General features: G+C 35.3%; 3 protein-coding genes across 3 annotated transcripts in view; all 3 read right to left on the bottom strand.

Moving 5' to 3' along the window:
• Positions 1 to 24,697, bottom strand: part of LOC127858322 (SPRY domain-containing protein 3-like) — a 95,875-nt gene that overhangs the window by 56,954 nt on the left and 14,224 nt on the right. The window lies entirely within an intron of this gene.
• Positions 1 to 24,697, bottom strand: part of LOC127858320 (histone-lysine N-methyltransferase SMYD3-like) — a 55,007-nt gene that overhangs the window by 1,902 nt on the left and 28,408 nt on the right. Inside the window, exon 9 of the mRNA XM_052395357.1 lies at positions 1,219 to 1,350. Coding sequence (XP_052251317.1) covers positions 1,219 to 1,350 — 132 coding nt within the window. The remainder of the gene's footprint in view (positions 1 to 1,218; positions 1,351 to 24,697) is intronic.
• On the bottom strand, positions 10,264 to 23,313 carry LOC127858319 (uncharacterized). The gene is made up of 3 exons (XM_052395355.1): positions 22,594 to 23,313; positions 17,921 to 18,897; positions 10,264 to 17,724 (listed from the first exon to the last, which is right to left on the bottom strand). The coding sequence occupies exons 1-3, from the start codon at positions 22,923 to 22,925 to the stop codon at positions 17,372 to 17,374; spliced, it is 1,662 nt and encodes a 553-aa protein (XP_052251315.1). The 5' UTR covers positions 22,926 to 23,313; the 3' UTR covers positions 10,264 to 17,371.

The following is a 24,697-nucleotide window of genomic DNA, read 5'->3' on the forward strand; positions in this document are numbered from 1 at the left end:
TTAAGGGAAAATAAGTCAAGTACCATATATTATTGCACATGTGATATTAATTTGTGTTTCAACAAATGTTAAAATCAATCTCTCTCGTGAATGAACATTATCAAAATGTAACCCTTATTCTTACAATGCCTGCATGTTATTTACGAAACAAATGTACAAACAAGAATATCAGTGAAACTGATGGATGCTCCCCGATGATGCGCTTTGTCAATGTATGTGTTAATAAACACCTAAAAAAATCTATTATTAGCCTCGGTGACATTGACCCCAGTGACTACAAACCTCATCAACAGTTAGAGGTCCATGCAAGGTACCTACATGCCAAATATGAAATTGATTGGTAAAGTATTGAAGGCGCTATGAGAAACGGTAGCAAAAGTGTGACAGAAGGAAGTCTATTATTAGCCTCGGTGACCTTGACCTTGACCCCAGTGACCTCAAACCTCATCAAAAGGTAGAGGCCCATGCAAGGTACCTACATGCCAAATATGAAAGTGATTGGTAAAGTATTGAAGGCGTTACGAGAAACGGTAGCAAAAGTGTGACAGAAGGAAGTCTATTATTAGCTTCGGTGACCTTGACCCCAGTGACCTCAAACCTCATCAAAAGGTAGAGGTCCATGCAAAGTACCTACATGCCAAATATGAAAGCGATTGGTAAAGTATTGAAGGCGCTATGAGAAACGGTAGCAAAAGTGTGACGGAAGGAAGTAAGGAAGTAAGAAAGGACAAACTGGCAACTATATGCTCCGCCGAAATTTTATTTTGGGGAGCATAAAAAATAAAAATATGTAAGTAAATTATACATTTGTATATGCAAAAACCAACTTTAAATGTGATAGAACTTTGAAACAATGCAACACAATTTCTTTCTTGATAATTGCATTTTGAGGACTTTCCCAGCAGATTGTTGACAATTTCCAGAATGAGAAAATGGCTTGGAAAGGGAGTAATTTACTGATCTTCAAAAAACAAAATAACTGAATATAACATGAGTTTATTGCTAATTACTGATATCGGGTGGAAAACAGATTAACATTAGATAGGCATAAGGCCGATTTGCAGTTGTGCCGTTGAGTAACCAACATTGGTATACTGGCTTTTTTATCAGGATGTATAAGAGATGGTGAAATTAAAGTAACATTTTGCTTTGGGAAAGGTTCAGATGCTCTGAAACGTGAAAACAGACCAATGCTTAGATACCATTTTCACAACATACTTTTGTCTTTCTTTTTCTCCTGTATCTGCCCCAATCTGGTCTTACACTCGTCTAGTACAGCCATGGCTCCATCCCTCAGACTGGCAGGAAAGTCTGAGTTACCACACAGCCGACATCTCCCAAATACACGTTCTGATATAGAAAGGGTGGATTGTATAAAAGGATTCTCAAGAATTGTCTTTCTATATATTAGCTAGGAGAATTAGCATAAAAATCTTGCAAATCTGTAAGCAAGCATGAAATTTTGCATGAACTCTCAGTTTGATATGCACTATTGATAATATTGTAAGCCAAGCAAAAATTCAAAATGGCGGCAATTTTCAAGATGGCCGCCATTTCCGATTCAATCTATACAGCCATGTTGGGTATATCTTAAGCAACCGTGCGTAAAAATTGTGCAAATCTTCAATTTAGCATGACATTTGGTATAAACACTAAGTTTGATACACACTTTTGATAGTTAGTCAAAAATACAAGATGGCGTCCAGTTACAAGATGGCCGCCATTTCTGGTCTCAGTTCATGTGAACAAGTTGGGCAGCTTACATAAGTATGCATAATAATTTAGAAAATCAGTAAGGAAACATGCAATTTGGTATAAAAACTAATTTTGATGTGCGTTTTTAATAAAACCTTTTAGCCACCCGAAGCTAGAAGATGGCGTCGAATTTTTTTCAAGATGGCAGCCGTTTCCTGTCTCAGTTTTGATGTCCAAGTTGGGTTTATCTTAAACTAGTATTATTTGGGTATTTTATACATAAGTATTAGTATATGTGACATTTAAGGCTTGTAGAGCTTAGAGTTATATATATTGCAACAGCCAGCCTCAGTTTGTGTGACAAAAATGACTTCAAACTTTAGAACTATGAACTTTGATTCCTCTAAACATTTTCTAAAATTAAAGCTTAGTTTCAAGAAGAACAATACAATTTCGTATCTTATTTTGATATTTAAAACCTTACTGACTGATTTCAACTTGAATGCATTTTTTGTATAGTTTATTATTTCTAGCGATTGTAAATGCAAATACCAATGAAAGTTCCATTAACAACAAACTAAAACTTAAGAGTTGAATCCAAACAATTAGCTCACCATGTTAGGATTTTAAACAAAAGCATGAACTGATTGGATTTAAAATCGGATTATGAAAAATCAAATATTTTATTTTTTGACTTCGTTTATGACATTCAATTTTAGAAATCAACACTGATACAGAACACAGACAAGATGTATCTAGGATGGTCATACTTGTAAATAAACACACTGATGGTATGATTATTGTTATTTTCCCATTACACAGTCATTGTTTCAGTCTCAGGACACGTTCGTCTTTGAATTGAAGTTAAATGAAGTTCACATTATTAATTGCATGCGTGCAGGTCACATTATTAATTGCATGCGTGCATATGTGAACATATTTATCAATGGATGTTTGTTTTGCAAAAAATATAGGGTGATGCAGAGAATTTCTTTGTACGATATTCATGATTGAAGAAGTTTTTAATGTAAAGCTTTTTACACTATTGATAAAATGCAGATGCCAGATTGTACTGAATCGCAATTTGCAACGCTGAACCCGTTATATAAAAGCAATAGCAAATCCAACGCGAATTCATTTGTTTAGAAATTCTAATAAAACTTTGCGAATGTCGGTGTTGATACGAATTCAAAATGAGCAATGAGCTTGCAAAGTATGCGGTTGTGATAGATGAAACGGTTTCCTGTTTTGCTGTCATATGCATTCAGAAAAAGATGAGTGCATATGTTTGCAACTGATAAATATGATATATTGTTACATGCAGTTATGCGCCTTCTATTGCCTTAGTTTCATTAATTGTGGAACAACTTGCGGTATTTTGGCATATGATTTGTATGGTGATTTCCGCGGAGTTCTTTCTGAAATACCTGTTAACTCTGCCTTGTTCTTCTTGAATGATTGGAGCTTTTATGAGTACATTCGTTTACCGACCCTGGGTGTCATATAGCAGAGAGTTTGATTGTTGCAAGTGTCCTGTATAATAATATTGTGAAAGTAAGTCATTGAGAATATGTGAAAGATTGATAACAATGCTCACAGGGATCGAAAACAAAATAATACACATCTAAGAATTCAACCCAATGAATACTGTTACATATGTATCCTTAATATGAGAAGTATAAGAAATAAGAAATGGTTTTTATACATATTTTGTGTTGAAAAGTCCCACTAGCAATACCAAGTGTGTGTATTATTATGTCTGTTTTTAAAGATTTGTCACTTAGTTATGCATGTCACTTTTCCAGAGTCATCGTACTTAATGGCCCCCTGTGACTTCTTTGTGATCACACCACTTCAATTTCTTTAAATTACAAGTATTTACATTAGGTTTACTGGTACCTCAGTACGTACTTTTTCATTTGTAGTTATTATTTCCATTTGTTTGTGAACAACTTCGTAAACGGTATTGAAGATATTACAAAATCACAAACATATTATATTGATGTAGAGTATTTTTTACGTAAGTTCAAGAATCATACCTCCTTTCAGTCTATTAAGACACAACTAAACGTTACAACACATGTTTATTTAAATGTATTGAAATACATGAATCAACTACCATAGGTATGTTTTCTGTATATCAAGCTGATATTATCAGCAGCTAATTGCTACCGAGAATTATCCAGTGATGATTGAATCACGCGTGTCACCTATCACTCACAAGATGCGATTGACACATTTGAGAACACTTCATCCAAGGTCAATAAATTTAAATAAACTCTTGTTTACATCTATTGATTAAAATATGTTTAGTTTTGAAAAATATGGTTTTGTTTTCGCAAATAGCACAATACTAGACCTTATCTGAAAAGTAACGTAACAATCCTTACTGCGAGTTCATGAAAATTGAGTCGTAACGTTTTTATGAAGTTTTTCACTAGGTTTTATATTTTGGGGTCAGCTTGTCATTTGTATACTGCAAATCAATGAAACGATTGAATATCCATGCACAACATTAAATGCTGACTTGGCTAATACCTTGCAACCTTTATCTGAATATCACGTTATAGAAAAGGACACTTTGATTTTATCATCCCGCGTTCTATAAATTAAATATCTAAAACACAGATACTATTTGAATTATCTTATGTTTAGGTCACCTCGTCACATGAATGATCGCATGTTGTAAAAGCACCTGATATGCATATACAGGTTAAATGCTAGGAGGTCAACAACATGTGTTTGGGGTTTTATCTGTATTTATCTTGATAAAGTCTATTGACGAGTGTTTACATCATTTATTTATCTCAAACTAAGATAGTTGCAATATAGATTGCCATTTTATCAGCCAAGTTACATATTTAATATAAAGCAATCTTCAGACTATGAGTTTGCATACTCTGCATTGATTGTAGGGCGTATGCAAACAGTACCAATTACAATAAAGTGCCAGTAAATGTCTTAATAAGATCATACGTTTAATCATACCATAGTAAAACACCCAACGATCCTTAAACAATATATGTGAATAAAGAAAGTTCATATACATTATAAGGAGAGAAGTTCTGAATAACCCTGCTAGTATTTCAAACTCAATTAAAAGTCAGTAAACAAGATTGATCACACATAACTTAGAGTCAATAAATATAAGTCTTCAAGTAATGATGTTGCACCTCTAGATTTACAATAAACTATTATTAATAATCTTGAAGTTCAAACTAGTCTTTATGACAAAGGTGATGATTGTGGTTTATATTGTGTTATTTTTATTTTTTGGAAGGTACTGTCCAACAATTGATACCAATAAATCAATAATATGGGCACCCCTAGGTGTAAAATAGTTTTCTTTTTAAATGCTATATATACTTATTTATTCAACATGTTTTAACACAGCTGTTTATGTGTTCCATACATGTGTGTGTATTGTCTTTATACAATAACTTTATTGTGATATATACGTACATATGTGGTTCACAATTATTGTGCAATTTTTTTTTGTTCATACCACATTTATATAGCGCCCTTTTTATACTCGAGATGTGCGTTCAAAGGCGCTTTACAGTTTTTCCCTGATCACTGGGTCATAAGTCGTCCGTTAACATCAAATTGCGACAATTTTGATACAAATGTACAATATTTCACATCTTAATGTCAAAGAAGAATAAATTGTATCTTTTAAACATTCTTAACAACAAAGCAACCTGAATAATGTTTGTTCATTAGTGTCCGAATGCAAATACCTTGATTTTCAATAAAAATTGTATACACAATTATGCAGCCGCCATTTTGGAAAAAAATGGCCGCCATGTTATTATTTTTGGTGGCTAACGGGTTTTTTGGAAAGAGCACATATTAAGGTACATTCATGGAAAATTTGGTGCTTGCTTCCCGTCTGTAGATTTGCCACCGATTTTCATCGTTTTACATGGAAAAAAAGAGTGGCAAACGGTGGAGTATTGGAACATCAAATTTGATGAAAATTGGTGGAAAACAGTGAAAAAAAAGAGGACAGTGAAGAATTTACATCATCGATGGCATTTGGTGGCATTTTCTGGCAAACGATGGAGTATTGAAACAAAATGCCATCGTTTGCCACCCAGTGGAAAACGCTGTAAAATTTTACATCGTTTTCCACAGACCATGGCAAACGGTGGAGTATTGAAACAAAATGCCATCGTTTGCCATCCAGTGGAAAACGACGTAAAATTTTACATCGTTTTCCACAGACCATGGCAAACGGTGGAGTATTGAAACAAAATGCCATCGTTTGCCATCCAGTGGAAAACGATGTAAAATTTTACATCGTTTGCCACAGACGATGGCAAACGGTGGAGAATTTGGACAAAATGCCACCGTTTGCCATCCAGTGGAAAATGGTGTAATATTTTACACCGTTTGCCACAGACATTGGCAAATGGTGAAGCAAGATGTACAATTAGTCATTGTTTTACGGATATTGATGGCACTTTGCATTCTCAGTTTGAAAGTCAACTAACTGAAAAAAGGATAAATAAAATACAAATTAGGTAAAGAAATAATGTATAACAATTTATTATTTGAAGTAGACAATGGATATATACACTCTTAACAAAACAGAATATTTCAAGTACTCTAGTGTTTCACAGTCCTTCGTTTTATTTCACTCCTCCCTGTACAGGCGGCGGAACAACTTCTTTGCAGCCTTACTGGCATCTGTTATGCCAGTGATGTCTAATAGCAGCTGGGCCTGAAATAAATGTTTACATTAAATTCTGTAACTTTATATACAAAGTTTGAATTCCTTACTTTCCTTTTTGCTCAAAGAAAATTAGTTCTTTTACCAGCACTTTTCTGTGACATAATAAGACATTATAATAATTTTACAAATTACAGAGTAAAGATAAAATTGATTGAATCTGTTATAAGTGAATTGAGATCAGTAAGCAATAACTAATGCTTCAGTTTGCCACAGCATACTGTAGCTTTAAGTTATATACTTTTTGTAATAATTACTTTTGTGTACCCACCATAATTATGTCCTGTTGACAGGTAGCTCTTGACAATCTGGTTGAGGATCTGGTTGTTGTTGCTGGATTTGTTTTTGCTGCGGTTGTTGTTACTGGGGTGGTTGTTGCTGCTGCTGGGTTGATTGCTGCTGGAGTTGTTGTTTTCGCTGCTGCAGTGGTTGATGCTGTTGGAGAAGTTGCTGCTGTTGGAGAAGTCGCTGCTGAAACTGTTGCTAATGCTCTGTAAGTCGGCCATCAAGCTGTCGAAAAAAGTATGACAAACCATAGAAATCAATAAATCTGTAGTCATCTACCCTTAATATTGAAGTCCTACTGGTTACTCAAATAAATGTAATTTTGATCTTATATCACGTTTTGAATAAGTCAATTTAGTAGATAAATTGTCAGGTTGCGGGATAGCTCAGTCTGTAGAACACCAGCCAAGTTAATGATCACTTTTTGCTCAGGTTAGATTAAAACTAAACAAAATTATGACAAAATATATTTAACACATTATCTTTTTATTTTAGCTTAATTTGTTGGAATGATAAGTACAAATTTAATATTGCTACAATTATAATAATGTTTAATTCTAATTTCTATTGGTATGAAAATGCACAGTGAAACATAAAAATTTAATTAATTAATTTATTATTATAAACATTATCATCATTAATGAGCATTGAGTGCTCATCATGCACAGCACAAAACTCCCTTTAAGCATCTGTTCCCTAGCATGATAAACTTCCAATACTACATTCAACCTTATTAATTTCTACACATTAGGTCTAATTACTTCCTTAATCAAGCTGCAAACTGCACTTATTGTAAATTCGTATTACATCATTTAAATTAATATTTGCCATAAATATCACATCAAAAAAAATTCTACAATGATGACATAAGAAGCATTAATTTTAAGGAATATTTAGAAATATTATGAAAAGCACAAACCTTTAGTTGTTGTTCTATTCCTAGACAGACTGCTGAAACACTGTATTCATCACTCTTTAACAACACTTCATGTCACTATCCAAATGATATTAATTATACATAATTATTTTAAGAAATTGTTGGTAATGGAATAACTCATCTCTACTGTTTGTGAAATTAATTTAGTTTCATTTTAACAACAAGTTAAACCTGTATATTTTCTAACATGTGTACCGGCCAGTATTTCAAACCAAGGGGAAAACCATCTGTGTTTGAATTCAGCCAATCAGAAAAGGCTGTTAAGCCAACAACACACAGTGGTTATCTGAGATAGTTTGTAAACCTCAGCTGTAGTTGCTGTATTCAGAGAGAGTGTATGTAACTTGAACAGGGTTAAGAAATTTTTATTTGTAGAAATTGCTTTGCAACTTACAACAACTACCACTGCTGCTACAACAACAACAACTGCTGCTGCTGCTACTGCTGCTACTGCTGCTGCTACTGCTGCTGCTGCTTCTACTGCTGCTACTACTGCTGCTACTACTGCTGCTTCTACTGCTGCTACTACTGCTACTACTACTACTACTACTACTACTACTGCTACTACTACTACTACTACTACTACTACTACTACTACTACTACTACTACTACTACTACTACTACTACTACTACTTCTACTACTACTACTACTATTACTTCTGCTACTACTACTACTTGCAACTACTACTGCTACTACTACAACTATTACTACTTCTACTACTATCACTACCACCACCACCACCACCACTGATACTACAACAACTACAAAACTGCTATTACAACAATAACTACAACAATAACAACAGCAACTACTTCTACTTCTACTACTTGTACTGCTGCTGCTGCTGCTACTTCTACGACGACAATGACAACAACGACGACACCACTGACTACTACTACTGCTACTACTGCTACTACTGCTTCTACTACTACTACTACTTCTACCACCACCACCACCGCTACTGATACAACAACAACTTCTCCTACAACTCCAACAACAACTATTACTATTACTACTACTACGTTTACAACTACTACTACTGCTACAACTTCTATCACTACTACTACTAGCTATACTACTGCTGCTACTGCCTCTGCTACTACTAATACTTCTTCTACTACTACTACTACCATCAAACCACTACATCCGCCACCACCACTGATTCAACTACAAATGCAACTGCTACTGCTCTTACAACAAGAAACAGCACTCAGATTTGTTTTTTAATGCCTATGTCTAGAATACTTGTAAAAATGACAAACAGTGTTTTCCGCACACATCTGACTTCTGAAATAGCCTGAAATAACTAGTCCTATCTTTCCCCAAAAGTGTATTCTCCGTGTACAAAATCAAGCTTTGTGCAAACAAAAATCTACTTTCCGCCTATAAAAACCAAATGTTCGCAAAAATATGCGGACAAATTTTCTTGAGCATCCGCAATCTCATAAAAAATCAAATATCCGCACATTTCAGTCTTTTTCCCCATTATTCCGCATATTTTCTTCATAATTCCGCATATTTCTGCATATTTTTACTAGTTTTCCGCATGGAATTGCGGAAAATGTCATTTAATTATATGAACATTCAATTTAAATTAAAAGAACTGTTTTTCGTTTTCTGTTCTGTCAGAGAGCATTTTGTTTGAAAATGTTCTAAGTTTTTTTTCCACCGTTTGCCACTCAGGTTTTCTTGCAAAATTTTCTAAGAGCCATTTTCTCCTATTCAAAATGTACATTTTCCACTTCAAAAAATGACAAAGTCCTATTTTTCACCGTTTGCCATCAAATTTCCACCGTTTTACATCGAATGCCACTGTTGATTTCCATCGATTAGTGGAAAACGATGGCATTTTACCATTTTCCATCGTTTTCCATCGAATTTTCACCGTTTGCCACACTTTTACATGGCAAATGGTGGCATTTGGTGGAAATCGGTGGCAAATCTAGAGACGGGCTACAAGTTTGCAAGATTTTGCTGATAAATGAACCTAAATCCTCAAGCTATATCACCAGCACATGATGTCATACCCACAAAATATCTTTCTAAATTATGTATTTTGACCCTAAAGATAAAATATTTGTTTGTTTAGCCTTCTAAATTTTCCTTTGTCAACAGTTAATACACTAAAACAAGAGAACAAGAGCCCTGGGCCGCTCTTCCAGAAGCAAAAGAAACTTAAACATGATAATATGAAGAAATTTAAATTGGAGTTATTCAATATAATTAGAAATACGAGTTGTTGCTTGTATTTGTAACTTCATTATGAGTCCATCATCAGCATCATCATCATCATCACAATCACCATCATCATCATTACATTCTGGAATATAATGCGCAACACTTTCACGTACAACAGTAACGTGCGTCTCATATTCCCATACGTATCAAAAGTGGATCAACTCAAATTGTTTAGTCAGGTTTAAAGTCAGAATTGAGCATAAATGAGCAAGAGATAGACATTATGGTTTGTGTTGTGCTGTTTTATTTTAGACAATTATATTTTATCCAAAAATTTGTAACAACTAGTATTGGGGTTATTGGTTAACATACAATGTACTGTAACTTTTAAAGGTAAAAATAATAGAACATAAAACAACTCAAGATAAAAGAAGTCGCAAGATAAATTTATTTTATGTTATTTAACGATCGTCCCAATTCATTACAAACTGCAACTAAATACAAACAAGAGCACCGCCTTTCGGTTGTAGACCGCTCATCTTTTTTCTTTTTAAAGGTGAAGGGACCTATCTCAATTTCAATCACAAAGGAGGGAGGGGTGGAGTGGAGAGGGGTTTATAGTGTGGGGGTGTGGTCATATTACATTATCTTCCAAAAATGCAAAAAAAATAAATCAAAAACAAAATATTATATTTTGGGGGAGGGGGGGGATTCTTGGGTGGGATGGTTGGACGGTATTTAAAAAATAAAATAATAAAAATAAATATTTGTGTTTTTTAACAATGTTTGAAAAAAACAAAAGATGTGTTTGTCAGAAACACAATGCCCCCTATTGCGCCGCTTTGAAATTATTTTTTTTGTTTTTTTTTACCTTTGACCTTGAAGGATGACCTTGAACTTCCACCACTCAAAATGTGCAGCTTTATGAAAACGCCGCTTTGAAATATTATCTTTTTGACCTTTGACCTCGAAGGATGACCTTGACCTTGAAGGATGACCTTGACCTTGAACTTCCACGACTCAAAATGTGCAGCTTCATGATAACGCCGCTTTTAAAAATATAATTTTTTTGACCTTTGGTCACCTTGAAGGATAACCTTGACCTTGAAGAATGACCTTGACCTTGAACTTCCACCACTCAAAATGTGCAGCTTCATGAGAACACCTCTTTGAATTTGTTTTTTTTTTTTTACCTTTAACCTTGAAGGATGACCTTGATCTTGAAAGATGACCTTGACATTGACCTTGAACCTACACCACTCAAAATGTGAAGCTTCATGAGAACGCCGCTTTGAATTTATTTTTTTTACCTTTGACCTTGAAGGATGACCTTGACCTTGAAGAATGACCTTGACCTTGAACTTGCACCACTCAAAATGTGCAGCTTCATGATAACACCGCTTTAAAAAAAATTATTTGTTTTTTGACCTTTGACCTTGAAGGATGACCTTGACCTTGAAGGATGACCTTGAACTTCCACCACTAAAAATGTGCAGATTCATGAGAACGCCGCATTGAATTTTATATATATTTTTTTCCTTGAAGGATGACCTTGACCTTAAACTTCCACCACTCAAAATGTGCAGCTTCATGATAACGCCGCTTTTAAAAATATAATTTTTTTGACCTTTGGTCACCTTGAAGGATAACCTTGACCTTGAAGAATGACACATGCATGCCAAATATCAAGTTGCTATCTTCAATATTAAAAAAGTTATGGCCCATGTTAAAGTTTTCGGACGGACAGACGCCATATATTTGACATTTGACCTTGAAGGATGACCTTTACCTTCACCTTTCACCACTCAAAATGTTCAGCTCCATGAGATACACATGCATGCTAAATATCAAGTTGCTATCTTCAATATTGAAAAAGTTATGGCCAATGTTCAAGTTTTCGGACGGACTGACACCATAAATTTGACATTTGACCTTGAAGGATGACCTGACCTTTCACCACTCAAAATGTGCAGCTCCTTGAGATACACATACATGCCAAATATCAAGTTGCTATCTCAAAAAGTGAAAAAGTTATGGCAAATGTTAAAGTTTTTTTCGGACGGACAGACAGACTGACTGACATACTGACAGACAGTTAAACTGCTATATGCCACGCTACCGGGGGCACAAAAATTATTTTTTTGAGGTGGGGGGTGGTGGGGTATAGTGTGAGGGTGTGGTGGTCATTTATTAGATGATCTTTAATTTAAAAAAATGGGGGGGATTGAGGGTGGGATTCCGGGGGAGGGGGTTGGTTTGGGTGGAGTCAATTGTGGTATGTCAAGTAAGAGTTGTTTTGTCAAAGTATCAATCGAATCTAATCATAAACAAAGGTCAAGGTAAAATTCAACTTTCCAGGTACAGTACCCTCATGATAGCATGAAAGTATTTGAAGTTTAAAAGCAAAAGCCTTGATACTTCAGAAGTAAAGTGGATCTAAACACAAAATGTAACCATATATTCAAAGTTAGTAAGTCAAAAAGGGCCATAATTTCATAAAAATGACAACCAGAGTTATGCAAATTGTCCTTTACTGTCCCCTTATGATAGTTTGCGAGTGTTCCAAGTATGAAAGCAATATTTATGATACTTTAGGGGTAAAGTGGACCAAAACACAAAACTTAACCAAATTTTCAAGTATAAAGGGCCCATAATTCCGTCAAAATGCCAGTCAGAGTTACATAACTTTGCCTGCACAGTCCCCTTACGATAGTTAGTAAGTGTTGCAAGTATGAAAGCAATAGCTTTGATACTTAAGGAATAAAATTGACCTTAACACAAAACTTAAACAAAATTTTCAATTTTCTTAGTATAAAAAGGGCACATAATTCTGTCAAAATGCAAGCCAGAGTTATCTTACTTTGCCAGCTCAGTCCCCTCATGATAGTAAGTAAGTGTACCAAGTTTGAATGTAATAGCATTGATACTTTATGAAAAAATCAATAGGGGTCATTTGCGAGTCATGATCAATGTACCTATGAAGTTTCATGATCCTAGCCCCAAGCGTTTTTGAGTTATCATCCGGAAACCACCTGGTGGACGGACCGACCGACCTACCGACCGACCGACATGAGCAAAGCAATATACCCCCTCTTCTTCGAAGGGGGGCATAAAAAGTGGACCTAAATGCAAAACTTAACCCGACGCCGACGCCAAGGTGATGACAAAAGCTCATAATTCTTTTTCAAAAAATAGATGAGCTAAAAAAATATAAATGCAAAAAAATTTCAATCAGTTAAAATGCCAGTTTTAAGTAAAGCAAAAAACTCGACATAGCAATCATTTAAAATACTGGTAGTTAAGCATAAAACTCAACAAACACAATTAATAAGCATAATGGTCATTTACACACCACTTATTATCATGACTTCATTCGGTACATCACAAAATCATAAAATACTAAGTATCACTTAAATAGTAGAATTCATTTTCACAAAGAAGCAACATCAATCAGAGTGAAAATTTTCCCCTTCAGCGAACATTGCAAGTTAAACTACAAAATCCCATGGCAGCCATATTCTTAAACAGACAGTTTTAACTGATCTAAGATAACATATAAACAATTATTCGAAACAAGATTGGACGACATATAGTATTAACAAGGTGCACTATAGACATATAAAGAAAATGCCCTGCCCACTTAGACCCATGTTTTTAAAAGAATGGATACCGATCTAAGCACAATCCACCAAGTCATGTACTGGTATATTATAGACTGGGCTTGTTCACATTATTAGATTTCTGTAGGTGGAGTAGAAAAATTTTTTTAGGTCCTAAGTAATAATACAAAAAATAAGACTCTCTTTCTCAAACTACTTAATTTGATAACTGAATGAACGGGAACCATTTTCGAGCTACCCTTCGATCATTACAAAAAAATTATGAGCAAGTTACATAAAAATTGGGCCAACATTGTGATGAAAGCGTGTTCGTATGCTTGTAGTAAAGTCATACAAGGAAAACTGATCGACGGACATGAACCATTTAAGAATTCGTTTGAGATATGATTGGAACGAATGTCCTGAGCATGTTTCATGATGAGTTGGCAAATAATATGACTAATACAGTGTTCACAAAATTTCATGATAGCCATGTAATTAGAAACTGAGCCCTTAATTACCCTCCCCCTTTTCAACCATGTTTTTCAACAGACCAGAGCCCAAACCAATTTATGCATGTTATCTTACTATAAACATAACTAGACCTTTGTCACAGACGTGACGTATACCCCCACGTGCTGCATTGACACAGACTTTTTTGCATGCCGTCTTCACAAAACAAGAGAATGTAATTTATGGCAATTTTGAAGAATTATTATGCCCTTATTATTTACAGCCATTTTGACCTTTGAACACTAGAATTCTTTCCCATGACACACTGTCCAATGACTGTGATAAAATTAATGTACAGAGTCATTTTAAAATCTCACAATGAATGACATAGTTATGGTCCAGACAAAATCATATATTGCCATTTTTGACCTATGACCTAAAAGTGTGACCTTGACCTTGGAGATATCTACATAATTCTTTCGCGCAACACACCGATTAATGATAGTGAACAAAAGAGCCAAATGATTAAAAAATCTCACAATAAACGACATAGTTATGGCCCTGACAAGCTCATTTATGGCCATTTTTTACCTTTTAACTCAAAGTGTGACCTTGACCTTGGATATCACGTAATTCTGTCGCGCGACACACCATCCAATGATGGTGAACAAATGTGCCAAATGATTTTAAAATCTCACAATGAACGACATAGTTATGGCCCATTTTTGACCTTTAAACTCAAAGAGTGACCTTGACCTTGGAGATATGGACGTAATTCTTTCGCCCGACACACCGTCCAATGATGGTGAACAAATGTGCAAAAAGTTTTTTAAATCTCACAATGAATGACATTGTTATGGCTCGGACAAGCTCATTTATTTTCCAGTTTTGACCTTTGAACTTTAAGCGTGACCTTGACTTTAGAGATATCGACGTAATTCTTTCGCACAACACACCCTCCAAATATGGTGAACAAATGTGGCAAATGATTTTAAAATCTTATAATGAATGACAAAGATATGGCCCGGACAAGCTAATTTATGATCGTTGAACTCTAAGTGTGACTTTGACCTTGGAGATATCAACGTAATTCTTTCGCGCGACACACCGTCCACTGATGGTGAACAAATTTGCCAAAAGATTCTAAAATCTCACAATAAATGACAAAGTTTTGGCCCGGACAAGCATTTGACCTTTGAATCCAAAAGTGTGACCTTGACCTTGGAGAAATCAACAAACATTTTTCACACGACACACCGTCCCATGATGGTGAACAAATGTACCAAGTCATTTTAAAATCTAACGATAAATGACATAGTTATGGTCCGGACAAACTTTTGGTTTAAAACACACTAAGTGACCCTGTGACCTAGTTTTTGACCCGGTATGACCCATATTCAAACTTGACCTAGACATCATCTAGATACAACTTGTGACCGAGTTTGGTGAAGATTGGATGAATTTGGGACAGACGGAAGGACCGACAGACAAAGTGACTCTTATATAGCCTCAATTACCAGTAATGGGGGTATAATTACACTGTTACTATTTTTATTAACAGTGACATACAAATGGCCCATATATACATTCAACACACATGTAAGCAACAGACACAACACAAAAAAGAAACATGGCATAACCAGTTAACTAGTTTTTCAATGCATTGATTATTATCTAGATACAATAACTGTTTAATCCCAAGTCTGCATTTAAGCTTACCACACACACACTTTCAGTCAAATACCTCAGCCAAAGGACTTCTCCATCCAAACTCAAGTTACTGAGCCGAATACAGTTCATATATTCTAATACTCAAACTGTTGAGTGGAAACAGATTTTCCATTTCCATTGATCTTTACCCAACTGGACCAAGATGGAATCCAAAGCGAGGCTCAAGAAACCCATCCAAACTCAAAGTTATTGAGCAGTAGCGGTTTTAATATATTTAAAAAAAACTAACCAAAGAATATGAAAGTCCCACATGAATTCCAATGCTAGGTCTGCATACATTGTACAAGCAACCTATACTCAAATTTTGATTGCAATATCGCCATCTAAACGCTATGTATTCACCCAAAATCAGTCTTCTGTTTTTAGAAACAGTGTCCTTCAGCATAACCTGACCTGCCGCAAATGCAATCCCAAGGTAGGTATGAATATAAGCTAAACACCCTCACAATCAATACCTAGTACTAAACTGAGGCAAGTGAGCATACAATTGTTCTCTTTGTATGTACAGTAATTATGATCTTAACTGAACATGCCTGAAATAAAATCCGGAAATAGGTTTCCATGCAAGCTTGCTATATCCTAAGTTTTATCAAGATCGGTAAATGCGACCTAAATACTGTAAAACCATTAAATTTCCTGTGGTACGAATTTTCGTGGATTTTGTTGGTCCGCCCAACCACGAATTCAAGTACCAACGATTATTTATACATTTTTAATCCAAAATCTGTCATTTCCGAATGTCATTTCCAACATTTTCTTTTGTTGTCGGTTATCCAAGATATTTATTTTTTGTAATAGTTCACTTCAGTATCACGTAATTATGTCAATTAGTGCCAATAAAAGTTAAAAGAGACATAACGGTTTTCACACGTGTATTTTGGGAACCTTATTACTCAATTGTTACAACTAGGGGACCGATTGCGCTGAGAATCGCAAATATTGTCAAAACTATATTGATGCCAATTAGCGAGCGGGGACCCACAAGTGCGCCGCTTTATCGCTCTTATCGACAATTATCGGCAACACTTTCATGCTTCAGTGCACATTAACCTCAATTCATGCTGTCAACACAAATTAGCAGATTATGCTTCGTTATTACTCTGGTTGTTTTAATAAAAGATTAATTATTATGACGGTCAGTCTTCCCCAAAAATTTGAAATGCACGAAATTACGTATCAACGAATTAGCTGTTTTTCATTTGAAATCCACGAAAATTACGAGTCAAAGAATAAGTTGTTTTTTATGAAAGCACGAAATTTCATACCGACGAATTACTATGCGTTTACAGCATATTGAATGGAAACCACATCTTTGCTGATTTTCTTTTTATAGTAACATTGACCTTTCCCTAAATGCAATCTCTATTTAGGTTTTAATGTAAGCTAGCTACACAAACTCGAGTTATTAAGCGAACACTGTTTTCAGTTTCCATAATACAATTCCAAGCTAGCAATAAAGCTTGCTTTATCCAATTTTAATTAAATTTTGTCATTTCAAACTTAACGTAGGGACTGAAAACCACCTGTTTAACGCCACCCGCATGCCCATCCGTCACGTCCCAATCTTATAATCAGGATTTATTTGCAAAATAAATATTCAAAAGTCATTTACAAAACAATCAACACTATGTACAATTGTAAAGCTAGGTTTCTTTCAGCCTGAGGTACAAACTATGATGGGTTATTTTTTTATTCTTAAAAACAAATCATAAATAACACTAACAACAGTGTATACATAAATATTCAGCAAGCGGAGCTATTGGAGTTCCAGAACAATGATTTTGTTGTTGTAGCATAGTCCCACAGTGATCTGGTCAACATTTTTGTTTACGCAGACAGACGTTGGGCTGCTCAATCCATCTTTCTGAGAAAGCAGAGTTGCCAGCTTCTTTCTGCCCTCATGATCCACCTGTATAACAGAATTGGAGGTATTTCCACATACAAGCACATGTCCTGCAGGTGTAACATGGACGCCATGTGGATGTAGTAGTTCAGGGTCAGTGAACGAGGATATAAGGGTCCCATCCATGGCCAATGTGATCAGCTTGTGCTGGGCATAGTTGGTGACATAGATCATGTCCCTAGCAGGACTCACTGCACACTTCCAAACTGCAAAACATTAAATATGTCCTATATAGATAAATCGTGATTAAATACATTAACAAGTATGTTCATCACAACAAAATATAAATAATATCATAATATTTCATGAAAGTATGAAATTTATCTTTTTTATGTTCAAATACTGGAACATACATGTATGTATAATATATTTAAGATTGAAATATAATGAAAATACATTAACCTGAATTGCCACCTACTGTATCCGTATAAAGCTGTTTCATGAGTGTTCCTGTTAGAGTATAGTGGTAGAGAACAGTGCCTGATGTGACATACAACGTTCCATGATGGTGGGCAATACCACGAGCAGCATGCTGTAACTGAATCCTCCTCCCATTAATCAGTGACTCATTTCTTACAGAGATGAACTGCACAGCATTGCCAACAGTCACAGCCACCTCACTGGATGTAATGAGGCAAAAGTCCCATAGCTCACCAGACACATCACAGTGGCTAACTTCATTGTATTGCTGGTCAAACAGCTTAACTCTTCTATTTACATTATCAACAACAATGACATGGCCATTAGGTAAGCTGCAAATGCCTGTGATGAAACAAGTCTTGGTGTCACTTGATATTTGTATATTATACTCAGACTTTCTCTTCACTGTCATCAACTGGTTTGGATTCATCACTCTAATGCTCCCTAGACCTGACAGTTTAGACAGGTACTCATCAATGTCAATGTTTGCCTGGAATTTCATTGAACTCGGAATCTTTACTGGGCTATCCTTCATATATGTCTCACATTCTTGAATTTTGTCAAGACATTTCCTATTGGCTATGAACTCCATTTCTTTTGTGCTCTTATTACACAGGCCCTGTACAGCTTCACCAAGTTGTTGCAGTTCATCCTTCAGTCTGCTGCAGTTGTCAACATCTTTCTTTAGAGAGGTTTGCAATGTGGTCCTAATTTTATCCAGTTCTTTCAGAGATGCTTTTTCTAGCTCATCCAGATAAGCATCTATTCTGGCACGCGTGTCTCGGATTTCTTGCAATGTTTCATTATATGATACCTCCACGAACTGAATAATGGACTCTTGTGTACTCTTAAACGTATTAAGTTTGTACAGAATAGTTTGCAGATTGATCGACAGCTGTTGCATATCCAATGATAGCTTTTTTATTGACTCAGAAATGAGAGTCACATCGATGCACTGTCTGAAAAAGAAACATTGAGTATTATAAACAAACAAGCATAGTTGTTGAATAAATATCCGCTGCCAAATTAACTGTTTTCATGGATAGAAGAAAGTGATGATTTAAAACTTTGGTACATGTCATGGTTGTGGATCATATCTATATTGGAGATACAGCTCAAGACAGAAAAAATCTTACATAAATGTATGTTCAAGTCAAAAAGGGCCATACCTCTGTAATTTGAAAATGGATTGTGTTGTAATCTGACACACATCATAACCATATCCATACATACACTCATACAAAGTTTCAATTAAATCTGCCCAAGAAGTTACAAGATGTGGTCCTAGACACAATAGTATACTTATTTTCAAGTCAAAAAGAGCCATAACTCTGTTATTTGAAAATGGATTTCGACATCATTTGAGGTGCATCGTCCTTTTATCTATGTAAATACTAATACCAGTTTCAATCAAATCATCAAAAAGCGAATTCCGAGATATGGCTCCATACACAAAAGTGTTCCGGAAGGACGGGCAAAGGTGTGATAATTTTCAAGTAAAAAAAAGGACTGTAACTCTGTTACTTGCATATGGATTGCATTTGGCAATTGATGTTCATCATCCTCTTACCCAAATAAACACTCATAACAAGTTTCAATGAAACCGGCACAAGCAGTTCCAAATATGTATCTAGACACAAAAATGTTCCAAACAGACCAAAACGTCAAAACAACATCGAATGATAATAAACCATTTTGACATATTTAATATCTCGGTGAAACAAAATATTCAAACAGTATATTATAAATCAAAGTTTAAATTAACAAACATATTAAGTATATGTTTCAAAATTGGCCTGAAAAATAAATAACAAGACTTGTTTGTGTAAAACATGATGCGCCTACTAAGATTTGAAGCCAACTGAAGTTATTTTAAAGAAAACTGTTCGGTCCGGAACACATCGCCAAATATCAATGGACCTGAACGAAACGCACACCTCATCTGTAAGTCATGTTGGTAGACTCACATACCAAACATCAGCTCAATAGCTCAAAGCGTTTATTAAAAAAAGTCGGAAAACAGTTGTTATAGAGAAATTTTCCAGGCCAATATCTTAGACAAAAATCAATGGATCGGAACGAAATTCGCACTTAATCTGTAAGTTATGTAGGTAGACTCATAAACCTACCAAAAGCCACTTAATATATGAAAGCGTTGCGTAAAATACCTCTGGAAAACGGCTATAATAGAGAAAATGAATGAACTGGAACATAACTCACACTTCATCTGTAGGTCATGTAGGTAGAGTCACATGCCAAAAAAGAACTTAATTTCTAAAAGCATTTCGTAAACAAGAGGGCCTGAAAGGCCCAAAGTCGCTCCTCTGAGATTCAAAGGATCTGATCTATTCTGTGCAGCCCAAGATGTCATTAAAACAAATGTTCTTACCAACTTTCATGACTAGTGAACGCCATGGCAGCCACGTTTTTCAACAGACCAGAACCATTTCCATACACATCCAAGATATCATTAAAACAAATATTCTGACAAAGTTTCATGAAGATTCATGAAGCCATATAAGGACAAATGCCCAGCCCCCTGGTGGCCATGTTTTTTAAGCAACTGGAACCATTTTCGAACTTGTCAGAGATATCATAGGGACAAATCTTCTGACTAATTTTCATGATGATCAGACAATAAATGTGGCTTCTAGAGTGTTAACAGTTTTACTATAGCTATATAAGGAAAAATGCCACGACTCCTTGGCGGCAATGTTTTTCCACCAACCGGAACTCATCCAAGATATCTTTAGGACAAATTGTCTGGCAAAGTTTCATGATAATCGGACAAAAAATGTGGCCTCTAGAGTGTTAATAAGGTTTAACTAAAGCAATATATATCCATATTAGGAAAAATGCCCCGCCCCCTGGTGGCCATGTTTTTAAAGCAACCAAAACCATTTTCGAACTCATCCAAGATATCATTGGGACAAATCTTTTGACCAAGTTTCATAAAGATCAGAAAATAAATGTGGCCTCTAGAGTGTTAACAAGGTTTTACTATAGCCATATAAGGAAGAATGCCCCGCCCCCTGGCGGCCATGTTTTTCAACCAACCGGCATCATTTTTAAAACTCGTCCCAGATATTATTGGGATAAATCTTCTGACCAAGTTCCATGAAGATCGGACAATAAATGTGGCCTCTAGAGTGTTAACAAGATTTTACTATATAGCCATATTTAGCCATATAAGAAAAAATGCCTAACCCCTTGGCAGCCATGATTTTCAAGCAAACGTTACCATTTTGGAACTCAACCAAGATATCAGTGAGACTAATCTTCTGACCAAATTTCATGAAGATGGCCTCTAGAGTGTTAACAAGGTTTTACTCTAGCCATATAAGAAAAAATGCCCTGCCCCCTGGCGGCCATGTTTTTCAACCTACCAGCATCATTTTTGAACTCGTCCAAGATATTATTAGGATGAATCTTCTGATCTTTTTTCTAAATGATCAGACAATATATGTTGCCTCTATAGTGTTAACAAGATTTTATTTAGCCGTATAAAGCCATATAAGGAAAAATGCCCCGCCCCCTGGTGGCCATGTTTTTAAAGCAACCATAACCATTTTCGAACTCATCCAAGATATCATTGGGACTAATCTTCTAACCAAGTTTAATGAAGATCGGAAAATAAATGTGGCCTCTAGAGTGTTAACAAGGTTTTACTAAAGCCATATAAGGAAAAATGCCTCGCCCCCTGGCGGCCATGTTTTTCAATCAACCGGAATCATTCTTAAACTCGTCCAAGACATTATTGGGATGAATCTTCTGACCAAGTGTCATGAAGATCGGACAATAAATGTGGCCTCAAAATTGTTAACAAGATTTTACTATAGCCATATATAGCCATATACATGTAAGGAAAAATGCCCGCCCCTTGGCAGCCATGTTTTTCAAGCAAACGTAACCATTTTCGAACTCATCCAATATATCATTGAGATCAATCTTCTGACCAAATGCCATGAAGATTGGACAATAAATGTGGCCTCTAGAGTGTTAACAAGGCAAATGTTGACGCCACACGATGGACAACGCAAGACGGACAAAAGGCCATCACTCAGGTGAGCTAAATATCAGGAAAACGGTTATTGTAGAGAATGTTTACGTCTAAGGCCCATAACCAAAAATCAATGGACCAGAACAAAACTCACACTTCATATGTAGGTGATGTAAGTAGAGTCATATACCAAAATCAGCTCAATATCTGAAAAAGTTGCGTAAAAACTCCAGAATACAGAATCCCAGATGGACTGACGGACAATGCGACTGCTATATGCAAACCTTCTGGGGGCATTAAAAACTTATTGCATAGTGAGTGACCCTACACTTATCATAAAATCAACAAATTGATCCTAAGATTAACTACCTAATACAAAAGTATATAAACAAGGCTTTGACAATGATTACAATCAATACAGTAATCCCCTACATGGGAAAAAACACATTAACTACACACTTGTTTTTACAATCAATGTAGGCACCAATTTGACATTTAGACATCTAGCAATAATGTCCTTTCATATAAGTACCATAAAAAATTAACAATTGAATGCTCAGAATGAAGATATTTGATGGATGAATGTGACTGTAGCCCTATAATTTTATAAAACCTTAATACAATTCAATCATATTCAGGACTGTGTGCCACATACCTGTGGTGAAGCAGAAGGCAATCTGAGCAGCACAGTTGACTGTGGTCCTGGCAGAACATTTTCAGTTTCTCGTCCTTATGTACATCACATTTCAGAAGCAAATCCTCCATTTTCTTTGTAACAGGCCAGTTATTTGTTGCTTCTCTTCCATATTTGGAATGGTTTTTGTACAATTGATCATGATAATAAACACATTTTCCACAAAAAAACTTCATACATGTTTCACAAAAAATATCGGCACTTTCAAAAATACTTTGACTTTCGCATGCGCTGCAAACATAGTCCTCCACAAAATCTGAACTTTTTCCAACAGAATTGACAGAAGTTGTCATTTTCAATACTTATTATAAACTGTTTTCCAATTAACAAGCTATGTAGTCGCTTTTTTTACTCTTTTTATGAATATATAGAGAAATTTGTGTTATTAACACCAACATGTGTAGCATGACGAAACACACACAGTTTTTTATGAAACAATTCAATAAACCTGAAACTTTTTAATCTAATATTATACTGGTTGTATCCACTATCAACACACTTTGAAAACACACACTCAAGTCCATAGTCGAGTTATAGATGTTAATCACACAGAGAGATAAACCAGTGTCTGAAAATAGGCTTAAACTTGCTACATGTAGATTGTATTCACTTAACAAGCAAGTCACTGGTAGCTACAAATCGTCTAATTTACCTTTATTCACATTTTCATGACAGATTTTACCTGTTTTTATCAATTGTTCAGGTCTGAACTGAATTGAATTTTTTTATTATCAGAACCCTGATTTGCACTCAATTTAATATAAGATTGTACACTCCAGAGACAAATCTGTCTTAATTTAAGACGTTTATGCAAACCATTGAGTAATATGCATCGGAAACCACCTGTTAAACACTAGCTCTCTTAACATGCTCCAATCTACTATCCAGGATTTTAAATTGGGTTTTTAATTTTAATAGAGCAAAATATTTCAATACAAACTGAAGTTATTGAGCAAAAACGTCTGTTAATTTTTAGTAACTGTGACTTTGACCCTATATTGTTTTTAAACTTGGCCGAGATACCATAAGAAAACATGTTCTGACCAAGTTTCATTAAGATTAAACTAAAATGAGACTACTAGAGAGTGTGCAAGAGTTTTCTTAAATTTAACATAACAATCTAGTTTAGATCTAATGTGACTAAGTTTCGATCAGGGTAAGGATATTATTGAAACAAGAGCATAGCGGGTGCCACACTCGGCTGTGGGTGACCTTGACACAGTGACCTTGACCTTTGACCTAGTGACCTAAAAATGGGTTTGGTGTGTAGAACTCATCAAGGTGCAGCTACATATGAAGTTTCAAAGTTGTAGGTGGAAGCACTTTGATTTTAGAGCCAATGTTAAGGATTTAGCATGATGCTTACGGCGGACCAGCTGGCTATGACAATACCTCGGGTTTTCTCCAAAAACAGCCGAGCTAACAAATTTTCTGAACAATATATGACAATAAATGCAGCCTCGAGATCTATAAGGATCACAAAGTAATGTATATAACACACAATACAAAAAGGCAATCACAAAAGCACACCATAAAAATGTTCTGCTCAGGTAATCAAAACATGGAGAAATCATATTAAAGCCGTATTTTTGTGTAACAAATAATGGTGCATGATAGGAAAAATGGCGTAAAGACATATTTCTATTCATAGCTATGACAGTCATCTTGTGCAGTGATGTGGAACCATATGCATTCATAAGGTAGAGGACCCTCCAAGGAAATTTGTGTAAATGTTCATGAAGATTGACCAAGAACTAAAACATGTCAATATATATCAATCTTAAGTGCTACTGCTGTTTTAAGCTCAAGCGTACATTGTGTGCAATGGAGCCAAAAAATTGCAATACCTTTGGGAGATTACCTAATCAACATATGAGTAATTTTTTTACAAATCTTACTAAGAGTAAGAATAACAATAACAAGAAGAATAACAAGAAGGCGCAAGGGCCGTAGGTCACTGTGACATATAGAAACACAACTTTTATATGCAGATTTTGAGATGTTGTGTATCAATTTTGATTGTCATCTAGTGTTTGCTATAACCTTTTTGGCAAAAAGCACCATA

Source organism: Dreissena polymorpha, chromosome 14 (assembly GCF_020536995.1).
Source record: "Dreissena polymorpha isolate Duluth1 chromosome 14, UMN_Dpol_1.0, whole genome shotgun sequence".
NCBI classification, from domain to species: domain Eukaryota; kingdom Metazoa; phylum Mollusca; class Bivalvia; order Myida; family Dreissenidae; genus Dreissena; species Dreissena polymorpha.

Coding starts and splice junctions, on each gene's coding strand:
- LOC127858319 (XM_052395355.1), bottom strand. CDS start 22,925: ATGACAACTTCTGTCAATTCTGTTGGAAAAAGTTCAGATTTTGTGGAG. Junction 18,898..22,593: donor TGCCTTCTGCTTCACCACAG/GTATGTGGCACA, acceptor TTTCTTTTTCAG/ACAGTGCATCGATGTGACTC. Junction 17,725..17,920: donor TACAGTAGGTGGCAATTCAG/GTTAATGTATTT, acceptor AATGTTTTGCAG/TTTGGAAGTGTGCAGTGAGT.